The 13,841-nt window shown below is 38.9% G+C and overlaps 2 protein-coding genes across 3 annotated transcripts in view; one reads left to right on the top strand and one right to left on the bottom strand.

Annotated features, from left to right (window-relative positions):
* TMEM117 (transmembrane protein 117) overlaps positions 1-13,841 on the top strand; it is a 235,168-nt gene that overhangs the window by 32,445 nt on the left and 188,882 nt on the right. The gene's annotated exons all lie outside the window — the stretch shown is intronic.
* LOC130150867 (P2Y purinoceptor 1-like) lies at positions 6,704-12,576 on the bottom strand. The gene is made up of 2 exons (XM_056342168.1): positions 12,507-12,576; positions 6,704-7,725 (listed from the first exon to the last, which is right to left on the bottom strand). Exons 1-2 carry the CDS (start codon positions 12,574-12,576, stop codon positions 6,704-6,706), a joined length of 1,092 nt encoding a protein of 363 aa, XP_056198143.1.

Below are 13,841 nucleotides of genomic sequence, written 5' to 3'. Positions count from 1 at the left end.
GTAATGAAAAACAGAGATTAAAACAATGCCCTTCAGAGTTCAGCATTATATGGGATATAAATACTGCTATGTTTCTTTTACCTGCTGTGAAACTTGTTTTCCAACGAATTCAAAGAAGAAAAATGTAGTTTCTGTAAGCACTACATATAAGATGCTGAGACATTGTAGCTCTAAATTTGAAAAAAGGAGGAGGACCATGAAATTGCTTGTGTAAGTCTGGCAGCTTTTTAAAATTGCTAAAAATTCTTAAAGGATAAAGAGTACAAAAGTATAATTAATACTTACATGCTCTCTAACCAACTTTTCTTTTGTTACGCAGTGAGGACATCTAAAGAGAGAAGGTTTTTTCCACATTCATTTTATGTCCTGGGATACAGTCTCATAGAATTAAAAAAAATCTAAACCTCAAGAACAAATGCGTTAGCATTTTCTGTTGCTAACGCAAGGTTTTCAGATGCTTCCCTACTAAAAAATGTTCTAAAACATTATAGGAAATCAATATCTATTTTTACAAGTTTCCTTTTAACTACATCAGCACAATTGTCTAAACCTGAAGTAATAACATCAGTAAGAGTAAAGACTATAATTAAAATTGTATGTTAAATCTGTACAGTGGAAATTGACAGATGCAGAAAAATTCAGAATTAAGCCTGCCTACACCCTATAATTCTGGCATAGCTTTAAGTCTTCCCACATTATCTGCATTTTACAGTATTTTCTCAACAGCAGCTCAAGGTATTGCATCTAGGTAACAGTAAAAACATTAACGTAAAGAGGGAGATGTGGTGCCTGTATGAATCCCCTGCAACATTCGGTACAGCAGATGGCACTGACCGTTACCACCCTGCTCTTGGTTGCCTTTGGGTAATCCATTAAGAAAAGAAAATGTCAGCCCTTTCCTTGCAGCAGCAAAAGTCCATCTTCCTGTTCTTATTGAATGAGAAAAAGATGAATGTGCAGTCAGACAAGATCATAAAAGTTGACTGTGTATTCTTATGAAGATTTGTATTTAATTTTTTTTTTTCCTGTGAGAGATGGCAAGTGGTCTTTAAAGTCTATGTGGCATTTTAGAGGAAGGCAGGGTGCAGTACATTTCTCCTGCATTTGCTCACCTGCGGTTTCTAGTTCAGACCAGGCCCTTGAGACAACCGAAATCAGGTAAGAGAGGCTGCACAAGAATCCTGATGGAAAGACAGCTGGCTACTAATGTCGGTCTTCTGACCAGTGTTGGCTGGACTGGTGGGAAACTGGAGATCCTAGGTTCCCATTGCCCTAGAACACGATGTACTTTGCGAGGACATCACTTTTTTAGCTAGGTGAGTAGCTGAGACCTTGACTATTACATTTTGTGACATTAGGCTGCATTTTATCTTAGACTGCAAAAGCTGAGAGCTGATTAAGGTTCACCTTTCCCAGCTGGAGGAAGCCCCATCCATGCTGAGTCATGTGGAGAGGAAGGGACCGAGCTGCTAAGCGCTAAGTTGGGAGAAGGACTGAAAAGAGAGCTTGCGGGGTCACAGAGGGGGTAAGTCCCCGCACGGGGGGCAGCACATCCCATCACCTCTGGGTGTGGGCTCCAGGCACAGTGCAGGGAGACTTGGCAGCCCTGAGATGTGGATGTTTCTCTAAGGCAGGAGCACAGAAGCTACATTTCACTGCAAAGCGGATGGTGGACTTAGCCACATTGCCTGCCTCTGCCGTGGTTCCTCCAGGTGTAGAATCAGAATCTTGGCATATTTTTTCTTCTGCCTAAATTTGTCTTTCCACTGATGAAAGCAGTGTACAATGGTGAAGTATTTTTAACTGCCTTATGGGACTGTTTCTCATAGCTTTTTGCCAAGTGAGGTGTTTCTGAAGCATGGGAAAGAAAAACTTTGACATCAGAATACATTAATTTATGTATATTGAGAGAAACCCAAACTTTCAGGAACATTGGAAGAATTTCATTTAAAAAGGGTGAGCTCGTGTCTTAATAAGTGTAAAGATTTCAGGCCGTTTGTGAGACGGAAGTATTACAAAGGCAAATGGGGAACAGTGGATGCATAAAGATGGCTTTCCTTAGAAAGCAGCTTTGGGACATTTGTAGCAAAATTCAACTTAGAGGGGTTTGTTTTAATGAGTTTTGGTTATAAACCAGTCCTGAATTTACAGTAGTGAATGGGAAAGTTGTTTCTCTAACCACAGCTGATCACATAGATAAACAATCAAATCTTTCAGACCATGGTCTATTTTGTATTCATCTAGTATATGACAGAAATGTCCGTCACTATAGTATCTCAGAATCTGGGAATGATACGGCAGTGAAAGCTACACATATCTTGCAGTCAATTTTGTAAGCTAATACATCATTACAACATTCAATAATATTTTCAAACTCATTCTAATAGTTGGGCATTTAATTGGATACCATGTCCTCAGATTTAATCCAAACAATGATCTGTGAGAAACCAGTATTGCAGCATACTTGTCACAGTAGAGGATGCTGACTTTGGCTCTTACCTGTTTATTTTATTATTCACTTACTGTAGCAAAATGGAATAATTTTTTTTTAATTTTGTTTATGTCATTCTATCCAGAGACTATTATAATAAAACATTTTAGGAGCATGTATTTCCAGATAAAAATATGACCAAGTAAATACGAACAGGTGTCTTGTGCCTTTTAACTCTGATTTTGTAGAAAATCTTTGATTTCAGTCAGGAAAACATTAGCATTAGTTCAGCCTAGTTGAATGAAAATGCTTTTAAAAGGTGTGTTTAATTGATTATAGATCACTCATGAACAGGCAAACAAATGTTTAGAAGCCTTGTTAGCTACTAGGGTGTATTCACAGCTGAGTCCCATGAGGAACATGAATACCTTAGGGTAAGAGAGGGAAGGATTTTTCCCGAGTTTTGTGTCCTGAAGGTGATTTTTAAAGCTTACCCAGTGCCTTTAGACTCACCCCAGTGCAAGACATGTTGTGCGAGATGCCCAGGCAGGAGAACAGGCAGTAAGGGCACTGTAACACATATATTTTTTGTAGGAATGCACCCATCTTGTTTTTTCCCTTCTGTTCTTCATTATTTGGGATGGGTTGGGAATAATCCTTTCAGAAGCATAAGGTGGTTGGTTTGCTTTTCCTTCTGCTTTTTCGTTTACGTGTGCAAGTACCTTGGGACCTCTGTCATAGATGGCTTTATCTATAGAAGATTAATGAGCTTTATAGGATTGTATGGACCCTGTAGGATTGCATCCAGCTACAGAAACAGAAACAGAGGCAAGGATTTACTTTTGTAACACAGTTTATACAATATTTTTCTTTCAGTGGGGCACAAAAAGGAGCAATGCAGAAAAATGGATTTCACTAGAGTTTCAAACAGTTTGTCCCTTATTCTGCAGGGGAGCCCTGAACAGTGAAAAGAGAGCTAGGACACCCCCCTTACTTAGTCCTACATAAGTGAACTAGAGGAGTCTCCAGCTTGCTCCTGCTTGTTCCCAGCAAAGAGTTTAGAGCAGGGCTACCATCCATGCTGCCTGTATCTCTTGCTCATATTCTTGAGGGTCAGGGAGGATCAAAGAATACCCAGCAGAAGTCAGTATCATCTTGATACATACTATTTTGTGGCAATTTTTATCTTCTGAGTTGGCTGAGATCTGTATTCTCCCCTGTGAAAGTGAGCCCCTGCCTGTTTGCTTCCCTGGTCCTTCCCTGGTCACTGGCACAGCACAGTAAGTGGCTCCTTAATACTCCCCCAGGGACATGGTGGCAGTTACTGGCATTGCTCCATCATGTGTGCCCTGGACCACGCAGCTCTTTGGTAGGGTGATGCTGACAAAAGCTTTTAATTTTGCATCTTTCTATGTGAGTATACTACATAGTTCAGTCACACTGAGAATATAAATGTCATTATTGTTCAGTTAAATGTGTTTTATCGTCTGATTACCTGACCAGAATGAAATTTCTCCCTAGCTTTGAGTCAGACTCTCACGTTGGCTTTAAAGCGTTTCCTTACTGTTGCTTTAGTGGTTTTTTTTACACACTGAAACACAGGCAGAGAAACCCTAGACTTTGCTTGAGGATCTCTGCAATCTGCATTAATGCTGCTTGCGAAAGGCATTGCATATGAGTCGGAGAAGGGTTATCTGTGAAGCTTTTTAATCGTGTTCATCTTGAGCTCACTGGAGGCTTTCAACCCAATCTTTAATTGAAATTTTTAATTTTATATCTTATTATTCTTACCAGCTCTGGGTACTTGTGAGCACAGGCTGCATTCATAGGTGTTACAAAGGCAACACTTTCAGAGGAAACAATTCCAATTTTTTCCAAAATCAAGAAGTGACTTTGATAATGTTTTTCAGAATTTCTTCTCAGTTGAATGCTTCTTTCCTCAGTAACAGCAACAGATCTTTCTAATGATACTTGCTTAATATGTAATAGCAACATCAACATCTGTATAGCAGATATTAAACACTGAGAATAAAATTACCTGAACAGAAAAACAACTGTTTTGCTATTTAAAATCTCTAGAAAATGTAGAGAAGTTGCTGCTGTAAGTCATTGTTGTCTCTCCTGGAAAAGCTCACATATTAGAAGTCCTGACAGATAAAACCTGAGAATCTGTGCTTCCCAGTGGTGTAAAGTTGTATTTTCTAGCCCAGGACTGCAGTGAGTTTTCATGTTTATTTTTCTGTCTGGCAAAGTGTATTTTGATTTCATATTGAATTTTACCCAGCCCAAACACAAGACAAATGAGCTTGCTGAAAAGCAATACTGAGGTGGAGAAAGGAGGGAGAAGCAGAGTATCTGTACCTTTAAAGATAGATTGAAAGATAAAAATGGCAAGTGTTTGTTTTTGGAAATAGCTTACTGTTTACAGTCTTGGGTGGTTGGGAGCAATAAACTCATTTAGCCTAGAGATTCACACTAATGCCTGCTGCTCTATCTTTTTTCATGCTGAGAGCACCTTTGTCATTAAATGGCATTGACACAGTTTCTGTATCAGTCTGAGATGTAAGTGTGTATTATAGTAGGTAACTGCTGATGGGTGCCTATCCATGGATTAAAAAGCTCTCTCTCTTAAGGAAGCCAATGCATTGTTAATAACCCTGTCATGTTTTCAATGGACAATTCATGCATAAAAAGAAAGATGAATATTTTTCTTTTAAAATAAGGGAAATTATCAAGGGGAAAAGGCAGCACTTGCAATAAGGTGAGTACATTAACTCCCCGCACAGAATATAGCCGCGCAATAATGCTTCAGATCTTGTGAATTTGCTGGTGTATCGAAACACATGTAAAGTGTTTCAGATTATCAGGACCTGGTTCTTCATCACAGTTGCAGACAATTAAAACCCACATAGTTCTAAATATTATATATACATATATATTTACTCAGTACAATTGAAACATACAACGAGAGATATAGTGCCCATGTAGAATGGAATGATTTTCACATAGAGATATGTGAGGACCAAATTATATTAAAAGTATGGAAATTAAAGAAATAAAATACTGTACAAAGGATATTGAAAGTAACTTATTACTAGTAACTTCTGAAAATAAAGTTAACATACTCACTGATACATGGGCTTTTATAATTAACAAGGTAGTGTGTGGCACTTGGCCAGAAAGCAGGTCATCAGGTGGTTGATTATGGAACATGATTATTTTGCCCATACAATGTGTTGAAAGAACATGTATTTAATAACTTTTGAAGGTGGATGTTCTGATGACTATATGTTGTGCTGTTTTTATTAAAATGTACCTTAGATGGTCTTGAAACTGTGATGCTAAGACCCTAAATGAACAGGAGAAGAAGCAGTCCTGTGTAGCAGCATCTCTTATTCTTCCTGCAGCTCAGCCACCTCTGTATTTCAGAACTTTTCCTGTGCACATTTATTCCTGTTGATGAGTTCAGAGTTCATGGCAGAACCATACGCTTCTCTGAAGCAGGACACTTAAGAGAAACAGCTGTAATTGCCATGGATTTGAGGGACACCACCAGTGTGCCCTGCCTATTGGTTTGGAACCCTGCTGCCTGGGGAAGACTTAACAAAGCTCGGATCCATGCTTGTTTGCTTCTTGAGCAGATTCACTGTGGCTCTGATTATCCTCAGGGACTTTATCTTACTATTTATTGTTTGTTTTGTTTGTTTTGGGAAATGTGCTGCACTTACCCAGGTTAATGAGGTTCTGCTGGCAGTGTCAGTGGAACTCTAGTGCAAGCAGCATTAAAGTGAAGTACTTGCAGAAAGCCTCTCTGGAAATGCTCAAGAAGTTCAGCTGTAAGCATCATGATTATTATTAATTGCACAGTACAGTCACAGCAGCACTTACAAACATATGAAAGAATGATTAACAGAAACTATAAAAAGGCTTCTCAACACTGTGTGCTCTTAATCTTACTGTATTTTTCTGGGCAAGACTTAAAGCAGCTACCTAGAACTTTTCTTCATTGTTCATTCCATGTTGCATGTATATACAGGTAACAAGTGCTATTTTGCAATAAGTTAAGGTATATTTATGACAAGAACATTTAAAATGCCAAATCTGTAAGCTGGGAGTTGCTAGTGGGGTTTTTTTGCATTTTTATTCTGCATTGCTGTGTATTCTTGCTTATTGAAGAGATTGCTGTGCAATACAGGAGACCAAATTCTAAACGGGTCTAATGACACAAAGCCAAATGGGCAGTGGGAGATGCAGGTCTTTGTAGACTGATGTTCAAGTCATTGTTCTTGGGGACAGAGTACTGTCCCTTACCCTTCCTGTCAAACAACAGCAGCACTGGCATTTGGGGTGACATTTTATACTTTTAATACTTTGATAGAATGTCTTATTTGCTACTGTAAAAATGATTGGATCAAGGCAACTGTTGATGCTGCAGATGATCTCTGTAACTTTATAAATGGCACTTAATGTGCTTATGTTCCCACAGGGTGGTTGACAATTAATTCTGTAAGTCAGTATCACCATCATCATAACATGATAAGGTATGAAAGAAACAGCAAACACAATCATAGCAGCTGATATCAGTAACAGAGGTCTAACAAGTCTGTTCCTTCTTTGTTGACGTTTACTGAGTTGTATTAATGCTTTGAGAGTCAACATATAGCATGTAAAGATGACTGTGACTGGAATTAGGAATCTCAGTACTATCTTGGAGAGTGTGAATGGCACTGCAAATTGTAAAGGTCCTTCAGTGCCATCCAGGGAATCTATAAAGTCATGTTGTCTTCCATTTGCCACTGTGTAGTAGATCTCCGGCATCGATGCAATCACTATGAAGATCCATACACCAATGGTACAAAACATGGCCTTTCCTTTATCCCACCATGTTAATGAAGTGATAGGATGGACAGCACCTACATATCTGTCAAAACTGATGAGTGTCAGGAAATAGACACTTCCATAGATATTAATACTGAAAAATAGTCTTATGATCTGATAAAATGCTTGACTGGAATAGGCAGCTAACTTCTGGAGACTGTAATATACTGAAAAAGGTGCCATGAGAGTCCAAGTAAAGTCACACAGTGACAAATTAAAGAGAAATATGGTATTGGTAGTCCATGTCTTCATGCAGTACACATAATGTCGTAGTGCAAGTATATTGCCTAGAAATCCTACTAATAAAGTGAAAAGGCAAAGCAGAATCAGCAAATAACAGTACCACTCCAGCTTAGGATTTCTGTTGCAAATGAGAATAATGCATGTACCATTCATCATCTTTCCATGGAGCATGCCTGAAGGGAAAAGAGAAATGAACAGGTTTTAAAATAAAAATTGAATTAGATGCATTCAATTTAAAATTCAAAACTTTTACGTTAAATCCAGTATGTTTGAACTGGCAAAAGAATTCAGAATATGGTATGTACAAGCTCTTTTCTGTCTGTAAAAAATGTAAATTCCAAGTAGGTTAACACTTAAAGCTTACTCTAGAGCACCAGCACAGGCAGATCTTCATGAACTTTTATCCAAACTTTTACATTCCTTCCTCTCTAATGTTTAGTGTAATGTATGATAGATGAGAGAAAAAACCACACACCCTCAATCACAGCAGCATCCCCTTGCCCACTAATGTGTCTATCTTTGGAAGAAGCAGAGGAGAGGACAGGAGGACAGTAATTGCCCATGCTCATTCCATCCTTGTTTTGATCGCCAGCAGTATCCATACTGTGCCTAGAGACATGTGTAATGGGGGCAGCTGTGCAGTAGGGCTGTCACTGAGATCCAGAAGACAGCATCAGAACAAATCAGGATGAAATCCTGATTTTGGTGAAGGTCACCGCAACTTTTCCATCTAAAGTGCTGGACAAACTATTTCCCCCCCACCCCCTTGTTCTTTGGCCTTTGTCTGTAAATTAGTGTCCCAGGCCAAAAACGTGCTTGTGGTAGGGTTAGAGAGGGTTCATTTTGTCTCACTCTTTATGGCCAGGTTTGTATGAATGCCCATTATGGAATATCTGGTATATAGATCTGCAGCGTGTTTTTCAAAGCAAGGTTTTTGTGCTTGTAAAGTCTTACATTTAATCCCAATGATTTTGTACTCCTAATAAAAACAAAATAAAGACTGAAATATTCTGCCAGAATGAGCTGTCCCAACTGCAGTTTTTTATGTTTCTAGAACCTCTCTCCAAACGATACAGCAGATGCCAAACCGTTAGGTCTGTCCAAGTAGGAACTTCATGAGGGTCATCCAAATCACCATTTATAGATCAGGGTCCACTACAGTGCTTCATGGGATAAAGCTTTACTCACTACTTACACTTAGAATGGAAGAAAGGACTTTTTCAAAATGTTACTGACTCCTTGAAAAATTTTCAAACAGCTTTGACCATTAAGTTGATAGTAGTGGTTTTCTTGAACATGATGTTTTGCTTTCATGTCACCCTTAATACAATATGACTTTTCCAAAGGTATGTTCACAGATATATGTCAAATTATAACAAACACAAGCTACAGTGAAGACCGGCTAAATAGAGACTGCATTATCGTGCTTTGCAAATGTATAGTTCACCCTATAGTGAAATGACAAAAAGCTAGTTCAGAATGTACTCAATGAAATTAGGAAATGTGGTCGTATCTCTAGAAGCTCAGCAACAAAAGCAATCACATGACTTTCCAGAAAGTGAATATGGATAGAAAGCCATCTGTTGTACTCACAGGTGGGGAATGTTTGCTCTCTAAATGTATTTTGTTAAGTATTGCAGCAATGTACTTTAACCTGGGGTACCTGTACTCATTCTCTTTTGCTACTCTTCTCCATAGCCTTTGTGAATATAAAAAATGACACAGACTTTGTGCAATTTTTCTCTTCAGCTGAATTTTATAAGATATCCCTGTAAATTCTTTAAAATGTAGCCACCCTAATAAGTACAATACTGTTAAGTAGGATTTTCTTAAATATGTTCAATTAAAAGGGGTTTGAATATGTATAGGAAAGTTATCTTTTCCTACAGTCCTCTTGGCTAGAGGTCATGTGCTTTGAATGAAGTTGTATTTCCTACCTCTCTGCTTTCCTTTTCAATAATTACAAATGAAAGCACTGAACACTTGAATCCAAGTCGTGCAGGCAGTATACGTAAGCCCTAAATGGACTATGAAGAGCATGTCCATAGCTGCATGAGAGAATTGTAATGCCAGGTTCCGGATCTCCTCAGGCTCCTGGAAGAGGACTATAGGGAGGTCTGAATGGAGGTGGGCAGACAGCTGTGCTGCCTGCTCCAATGTGCTGTAAGTTGGCTGGATAAAGCCTGGATGTGTAGCCTTGTAACTGCGTCAGGGCAATTACAGACCTGAGCTAATAAATCCCCTATCCCCTTCATCACCTTCAGATTACTGGACTGCATGCAGGGTTGAACTGTATGAGTTTAATTATGTAGCTGGAGGGGCTGGAACTGCACAGCTGGGCAAAGTGCATTTGGAGCCTAGAGAGTCATTAGAAGATGTGTGTTTGTGTGGGCATTTCCTATGTGTCTACCTTGGGATTCATATTTGAATTTTCTGAAATATTCTTACCATCTCCTGTTAATTCTTTGTATTATAGTACAGCTTAGAGGCTGTAACCAAGACTAGATTCTTGAAACAGTGTGCTTTGCAATTGATGTGACTTCCAGGGTGGGCACAGGGGAACTGGTGCAGAGATAAAAAGAAACTTTCCTGAGGTAACATAATAAGCAAGAGAAGAACACAAGGAGTTTGGCCCTCAGGTCAGTGCTGTAACATTAATTTCTGGTCTTCCATCAGAAGAATTTGGAACTTGTACAATCAGGATCCAGTTTCACTGCATGTGGGAATACAGGCAGCACACCCTGCTATGTCCTGAGGCCATTGGAGCCACCCTGGTGTCCAGCAGATCCACATATGTGCTGTAATGATTTTCAGAAGTGACTTTTTTTTTTTTTAATATCAGACAACAGCAAGTTTTCCGTCTACCATCTTAGCACCAACAGAATAACTGGAGCTACAGGATATGACTAGATCATCTTCACAGTTCAAGTTCAAAATTTTGCATCTGTCATTTAAGAAACCTTACTCTTTCTTAACATTGCTGTATTCAGTACTAGGTCCATGCAGTCTAAACAAAGCCAGCCAACACACATACGCACATCTCAGCAGTGGCAGAATGAGCAACAGCGCCGTGACATTATGCTGTGACAGACGAGGAGTTGCATATGTTGTTAGTGCTCACTAAGAACAGACTTCCCAGACTTTGATGAAAGTAGGTTTGGGTTTTCAAGGCTAAAAAATACTTCAGATTCATTGAGATTAGATTTTCAGCTGAACAGTTTCAGTCATTGATGGAGATGGCCATGAACATTAAATGGATAGAAAGAGCAATCACATGATGGAGCATCCAGAATTAAAGGACTACCTCTGATTTGTTGAAGGGCTTGATATTAAAGTGTTACACATATGCCTAGGAAAGGGTTGAAGTTTATGGGTACAACCACTCATAATTAAGACAAGAAAGCATGCTAAATTCATGGGTAAGAATTTTATTTTTTGCTTGTTTCTGCTTCTGCAGTCTAATGAATCCAACCCATCTTATGCACTGTGAATCTAAAGATGCTAGAAAAGTTCTAGTTTTTAAAAGAAGTGACCTGTTTGATTGACTTTTTGTGTCTCCCTTTTGGGCTGTCTCTTCTCCTGGACCTCAAAGAAATATGGCTTAGAGCTGTAACTCTCTGGCAATGAGTATCTACAAGCTCCTTTGTCGTTAACCCCGGCAGCATCTGCACGCTGTTACAGAAAGTCAACTGGGTTCCAGCTGATGAGCTGATTTACTGCCTGGTTTGTTGCAGGGGAACAAAAAGTTTCTACTACCCTGCGTTCCCCTTGTACCTGGGACGTGGCCTCCAAAGCCTTGGAGCAGGTAGAAGACCTTGTTTCACTAAAAAATTACTTTTTGAGGAAACTTCTTTTGGAGCTAAGAAACGCTGTGTCACTGTAGTTATTCATGTGGCATTTAACTTGTTCCATTAGGTTTTTATTTAAAAAATACCTAATTGTATGTATAAATCTATCCTAGGAACCATATTCTTCCCTGTCATACCTGTGGGGTCTTTTGACATTTTTAACAAAGTTTTAATAAGTGATTGATTTGGCCTCAAGTAAAAAAAAAAAAAAAAAGATTAGAGTTAACAGCTTATTTTATGTCATTTTATCCATCTCTACTCTCTTTGCCCCTTGCTCCTCTTTGCTTCCTGTTCTTTATAGTAGAAGCCCTAATTTTACACAAACTGTTTTATCTGTTTGGATTACTCTGAGAATTTAATTTGCCTGTTTGCAACTGTATTTTAATCTGGTACAAATCTGTTCCAGTTACCAGATAGGTTTTCCAAATTTCTGACTGTTCACACACTGATATATTTTTGTTCCATGTGCTTTCAAAGTGTCTGCTTTTAGCTCATTTTATCAAATTAATAAAGTGTAATAAAGGAAGTCCTAGGTTTTGTTATAAAAATACCAAGCATTATTTGCAATTTTTACTTTAACATCTTACTTGTTAGGTAATCATATTATGCATTCCCTTTTTACGTTCAGCTGAATTGATAAGAAGGGATATATAATGCAATATGAGTATTAAGTGGAGCATTAAATATATTTTAATTCAAGTGCATTTAGCATATTATACATACTAGTACAATGGGAACAATAAGTAATATACAGCAGCATTTGTATGCTGTTAGGTAAGTAGATTGTGCTAATATCCAATTCCTTTCTTTTTAATGACTCAATCGATACTGTGATTAAGCTACCTTTTCTTTCATTATAAAATGATGTTCATGTACTTACTTGAGAATTAATAAAGTCCTATATGGCAAAGATAAGCTACAGTAGAAGGACAGTTAAGGTGTAAGAATTTGCCTACCAAAGACAATATTTATGAAGAAGTACTTTAAAAAATATTAAATCTATAGAGTATGTGTATGCATTAATCAGTGTGTAATAGTTAATAGGTAAAAATATATTGCTTAGGAGAATACAGGTGTAATGAATACTTAATAAATCTTTCTCTTACCTGTTTTAGAAAGGTTGGAATTATCTATTTTACAGAAGTCTAGGTGCCAGTCTGTGCTTTTCCTCTCCATTAATCTGAACCTTCAAAAATCACAAGTGTATTTTGCGAGTACTGTATTTAATCCAAGGTGTTGGGTAATATTCTATATGCAATGGCAGCTCTTCAGAGAGCAGATACCAACTGCAAGGGAGATACCTTTTATCATTAAGCCCCTCCTCTCAGTAAGTCAGGATAAATTGCTATTGCCATAGCAGCCTCTGCTTGCTTTTTAGGGAAGGACAGACTTACTGCATATCCCCAGTCTAGCTAGGCCTGGGGCTGTCATTGTTTCCAACAGTGAAAAAGAAGAAACGTACAAATGCTTGAGGCATGTACATGTGTGTTTGCACTTTCTCTTTCTTCCCCCTTCTTCACTGCCAGAATCCTTGTTATTGCTGCCTTACTACTGAAATGGTCCATGGACCTGTGTTGCTCTTTCCCCATCGCAGAGCTTGGTCCAGCCCACCTACCTACCTATCAGTTTTCCTGCCTCACAGTTCCCACCTCATTCCAAAAGCTTAGCCCTGTCAGAGAACTCCCATCCTCCAACTCTGCTTAATCCGGAGCTCAAATCCTACCTACCACATCAGCCCTTAGCCCAGGTCTGCTCCAGGTCCTCCGGTCTTCCTTCCCCAGACATGCGTCTCCAGTCTTCAGCAGCACACACATCCTGGGATATTCCCGTTTAATTCCCTGAATGAACAGTTTACGTTCTTTACTAATTTCCCCTGCATAAGCTTCCCCGTGTGTCCAGCTGCAACTGGATTTTACAGTTCAACAACAGCTCCCAGAGATTGCCTCCATCCCAGACCATTCCGTCTGCTATATCACCTCTCTTGATACTTCCTGTCCAGCTCCTCATCTTCCTTCTCTTTTCCCTACTTTGACATCTCCTGGCACCTGACTGCACTGTCTCATCATTAGATGCTGTCCTTCACCTTACTGCTTGAATTATCAATTGTCTTCTCCTCTTGCCTTCTGCTGGGGCACTCTCTGCCTTGGAAAAGCAAATTCCCATCTCTTGCACTGGTGAGGTTTTCAATAATCCAACAGTTGAAGAACCCATTAAAAAAATCCACCTGGTTTTAGAAAAGAAAAATTCTATCTGGGAAAAATATAGACCATCTTAAACCCATCATAAAACAGCAATACTCTGATATTAGGGCATGCAAGTGTGACACTTGCTGTATCTACTGAAATCAGTCAAGGTAAAAGGAAAGTCGCTAGAGCACAAGAGTTGTGAACACTGAAGGAGGTCAGGATGTCAAAAAGAGTATGAACTACTGGATTGAGGTG

The sequence above is a fragment of the Falco biarmicus genome, chromosome 5, assembly GCF_023638135.1.
Source record: "Falco biarmicus isolate bFalBia1 chromosome 5, bFalBia1.pri, whole genome shotgun sequence".
Classification (NCBI taxonomy): Eukaryota; Metazoa; Chordata; class Aves; order Falconiformes; family Falconidae; genus Falco; species Falco biarmicus.
The sequence above is the reverse complement of the archived record's forward strand: the minus strand, read 5'-3'. Positions and strand labels throughout refer to the sequence as shown.

Excerpts from the sequence above, each read along its gene's own strand:
- LOC130150867 (XM_056342168.1), bottom strand. The coding sequence starts at position 12,576 with ATGGAGAGGAAAAGCACAGACTGGCACCTAGACTTCTGTAAAATAGAT. Across the intron at positions 7,726-12,506 it reads TTCCAACCTTTCTAAAACAG|GCATGCTCCATGGAAAGATG; the intron begins GTAAGAGAAAGA and ends TTTTCCCTTCAG.